Source organism: Eleutherodactylus coqui, chromosome 2 (genome assembly GCF_035609145.1).
Source record: "Eleutherodactylus coqui strain aEleCoq1 chromosome 2, aEleCoq1.hap1, whole genome shotgun sequence".
Lineage (NCBI taxonomy): Eukaryota > Metazoa > Chordata > Amphibia > Anura > Eleutherodactylidae > Eleutherodactylus > Eleutherodactylus coqui.
In genome coordinates, this window is record NC_089838.1 from 335,631,565 (window position 1) to 335,635,868 (window position 4,304).

Here is a 4,304-nt window from a genome sequence, read left to right on the forward strand (position 1 = left end):
TTAAAAGAAAAATAAGGTCACATATGCAACTGACAGTTCCTATGTGAAAAATTGCAACGGACCGAAAAAAAAACGCAACTGGACAAGAACACATTCTATACTAATTGCTCTTCAGAAAAAACGCAAAACGCAAAGGAAAAAAAATCGCAAGTGGGTAGGCGCCCTTAACGTCATGACGTGCACGACAAATCTAGTCACATGAGCTCAACGGTGAAAGCGTCATTTTGGAAACTGGCAGGAGAATGAAAGAGATGTGGGGAGGCAACAGAACGGATATAGAAGTTCGTAATGTCGCCCGGCGTATTTATTTTGAATGTGCCTAATGGATTTTAGGATTTTGACAGCCCATATGGCCATAAAATTATTATTGATGAATCTACAACTAGATGAATAGAAATTTATATTGTTGCCCAGGTACTTATGTTGATATATATAATGGATGTAGACTGGAGATGAGCAAGTATACTCGCTAAGGCACATTACTCTAGCGAGTAGTGCCTTAGCCGAGTATCTCCCCGCTCGTCTCTAAAGATTCGGGGGCCGGCGGGGGAGAGCAGGGAGGAACAGAGGGGAGATCTCTCTCTCCCTCTCTCCCCCCCCCCCCGCTCCCCGCTGCAACTCACCTGTCACCCGCGCTGTCCCCCGGATCTTTAGAGACGAGCAGGGAGATACTCGGCTAAGGCACTACTCGCTCGAGTAATGTGCCTTAGTGAGTATACCCGCTCATCTCTAATGTAAACTCATTTAGTACCTATAATAACAAGGTTGATATTAATAAATTAACATGTAGATGAGATGATAGATCATATTAGATTATACAATGGCAATAGGTGGATTTGATTTTATTATCTATCTTAACTACGATTATATAGTTGATGAACAATATTACAAATGGGTAGTCCATATATATTGATGAAAATTGATTATCTACGGTTTGTTTGTGAGCAGGGTCATTATATCAATTATGTTTAGAGAAAACAATTAAACAGTAGGTTTCCCTTTGGGTGAACTGTGTCCAACCTAAAGATCCAAGCTGCTTCCTTTCCTCCTATCTGTTTTGAGTAATTCAATTCCTTGAGCTTTCAGACAATCAGAGTTCCCATTATACTTTTCCCAATAATATTCCCCACTCCAAATCGTAGTTTGTCAGTCTGCTTTGCTGCTATAGATGTTTACAAAAGCAGTAATACCCCCCTCTCCCAATGTACAGACCATGATTTGTATAGGCATATAAGCGTGATGCAGCTTCTTTCTCTGCTCTTTCCAATAGAACCCTGTTTTTGTTTTCTCCTCATATATAATCTTTCACATCAGCAACCATATATCCTCTGTAGAATATATCCCTATCATCAACAGACCATGTTTCATATAGACATAAACGTGATGCAACTTGTTTCTCTGTTCCTTTGAATACAACCCCAGTGGAATATCTGTCCCTAATAACAGAACATGTGTTATACAGACATATAAACGTGATGCAGCTTCTCTATCCTGTGATCAGCTGCAAAATGGCTGCTGCTTACACTATACTTAGATTACGTATGACTAGGTCATGTGATGCAAGCATCAAATGATACTGATGCCCATATGAAAGATGGAGGGCACATTTGGTGACATCATGAAGTTGTCCTCGCTGCTGATTGGTTTTATTCTGACCTCTGTAGCAGGCTTTATGGGATATTCTATTTTCCTGTGATTTTTGCTAAAAATCAGTTCAAACTTACTCAATTTGTTTTAGCTACAATTGGGGGGGGGGGGGGGGGGGATTTTATCACCCAGCCGATCAAGATGAGCAACACTAGTTGTCCATTTGTCAGATAATATTCTCCACATAGTGACCACTGTGATAAAGCTAAGGGTTTGTACTGTTGGCCAAAAAGATTGTATAAGGTGGCCGTCCCAGAAAATGTGCTGGAGGGTGCATCTCCAACAGGTTTCAGGGAGGGTAAGAATGAGATTATGAAACAAAGGTGTGTGGTACCATGCCATTAATATTCTGTATTGGTTTTTATAGAGAATTCATGAAGAACTTGTTATGGCACCAGACCAGATCCTACCAGACTCTCCCATTTGGCTATGTAAGATTGTTTATTCAGAGAAGCAGCCATCTTCTACTCCTAGAAAGAAAAAATTAATCGAACAATAGAAATTGTCTTCAAATCATTGTTAATGACCATGGAATTATTAAAACTCTGCCTATGAATAGCATAAAACTAAACATAGACCATAATAAAGGGGATCATTCTGACTTCCTTCATTTTTTAATAATCTCACTTCACTATGAGTATGGAGAATCACACGACAGACAACAAATTCTTACTTTTGGGATTCCCAGAAATTAAAGACTCCAAGACCATTGCTTTATTTCATGTAATCCTCGTTGTCTACATTATGACTCTCATAATAAACTGTGCCATAATTGTGTTGGTGTCTATCAAGCCACAGCTCCATTCTGCTATGTACTTCTTCCTCCAGCAGTTGTCATTCATTGAGTCCGTCTTCTTGACAGTTGTAGTCCCTAACATGCTGCGTGTCATCTGGCTGGAAGGAGCCACCATCTCCATTGCAGGATGTATTTTCCAGTCTTACGTGTATTGTGCTGTTGGGTGTTCAGAATGTCATCTCCTCACGGTCATGGCTTATGATCGGTACTTGGCCATTTGTCACCCTCTTCGTTACAATGACATCATGAACACCAAGCTTCAGCATTCATTGGTCATCTACTGTTGGGTCTTTGGTTTCCTGCTGACCCAAATCACTCCTATTTTTCTTTGTCAACTTAGTTTCTGCAGATCCCATGTGATTGACCATTTCTTCTGCGATCCTGTTAATTTTGTTGAACTTTCATGTACTCTCAAGTCAGCCTTACAGTTGGAGATCTTAGTTCTTTCCATCCCTGTAATTGTCTTACCTTTTGTCTTAGTTATAATCAGTTACATCTATGTCTTCATAACAATTTTTGGAATCTCCTCTGCAGGTGGTAGGAAGAAAACCTTCTCCACCTGTAGCTCCCACCTCACTGTGGTCATCATGTACTTTGGTACCTTAGTCACAATTTACATGGTTCCAGCTAATGGAGACACTTTGACCATTAACAAACTAATCTCCTTCTTGTACATTGTAGTAACTCCCCTCTTAAATCCACTTATATACAGCTTAAGGAATCAAGAGATAAGAGCCATCTTGGTGAATATTCTGAGTGGCTTTAAAGCGGTTGTCCATTTGTAATGTATTGACGGACTGTCATTAGGATAATTGGCCAGGCTGGTGTACTTGCGCATGGATTTGATTTCTACAGGAAGCAGATAGCTCCTTTCTTTCTGTAATGGCCAGACTTGGTATTGCAGGCAACGTTTCTAGTCATTTTCAATGAGAACTTTGTTTGCAATACCAAGCCTGGCCACTGCAATAAGAACAGAAATGTCTGATTCCTGCAGAAATGAACTCAGTATATGTCTGCAGCAGCCTAGGGAACAGCTGTTCAGTGAGATCCTGGGTGATGGAGCCCTGACAAGCTATTATTCCTGAAGATAGGCCATCAACAGTTTACAACTGGACAACCCCTTTAATTAAAGAGAGTCTGCCACCATCTATTCACAGCCCTCTCTGAAAGCAGCACAGAGTAGTGACAGTCATGATTATAGTTTCAAACAAGAGGGACCTATCACCAAACTAAAGAACATCTGACACAGTGATGCTTGAATTATAACATATCCTCAAACTTGTCCTGAATATATATCATATCATCCTATGGAAAAGGAAAAAATGGGAGATAAAAAAAGGTCAAAAGCAAGTTGTACTGACAAATGCCTGTCATTTCATCCCTTTTTCTTGGTCATTTACTTCCTAAATGCAAATGTAAGAAACTTTCTAATGACCTTCGTAAAAAGAATAAAAAAAAAAACTTCCTACAATTGTGTTGTAGCATCTGTGCAACTCCTGTACAAGTCTGGCTGTACTGCTGTTGCAAATAAGGACAGATCACCACCAGGCATACAAAACAGAAACTCATTAACCCCTTAGTAACCAGCCCATTGCCTTTTTACGTCCTGCCCATTCCCTGAGGACGTAAAAACATGTGTCCTGCAGGGAATAAAGCCACGTAGGTACTAGATGTGACAGGTCCATGCTGTTGGTGCCTGCAGGTAGCCGACAGCATGGAGGTGTCATCCCAGGCTGCGGGGACCCGCTTCTTTTCCCCCCGGTAATGCGATAACCGTCATTACCGACGGTGTCCAGGAGTTAATTGTCAGCTAACTAATACCTACTCTTGAAAATACATTACTGCGCACCCCATGTCGGTA

General features: G+C 40.8%; 1 protein-coding gene across 1 annotated transcript; it reads left to right on the top strand.

The window, feature by feature from the left end:
- The first annotated feature begins 2,280 nt into the window (after positions 1-2,280).
- Positions 2,281-3,228, top strand: LOC136610398 (olfactory receptor 6F1-like). The gene has a single exon (XM_066589629.1). It carries the CDS (start codon positions 2,281-2,283, stop codon positions 3,226-3,228), a length of 948 nt encoding a protein of 315 aa, XP_066445726.1.
- The last annotated feature ends 1,076 nt before the right edge of the window (positions 3,229-4,304 follow it).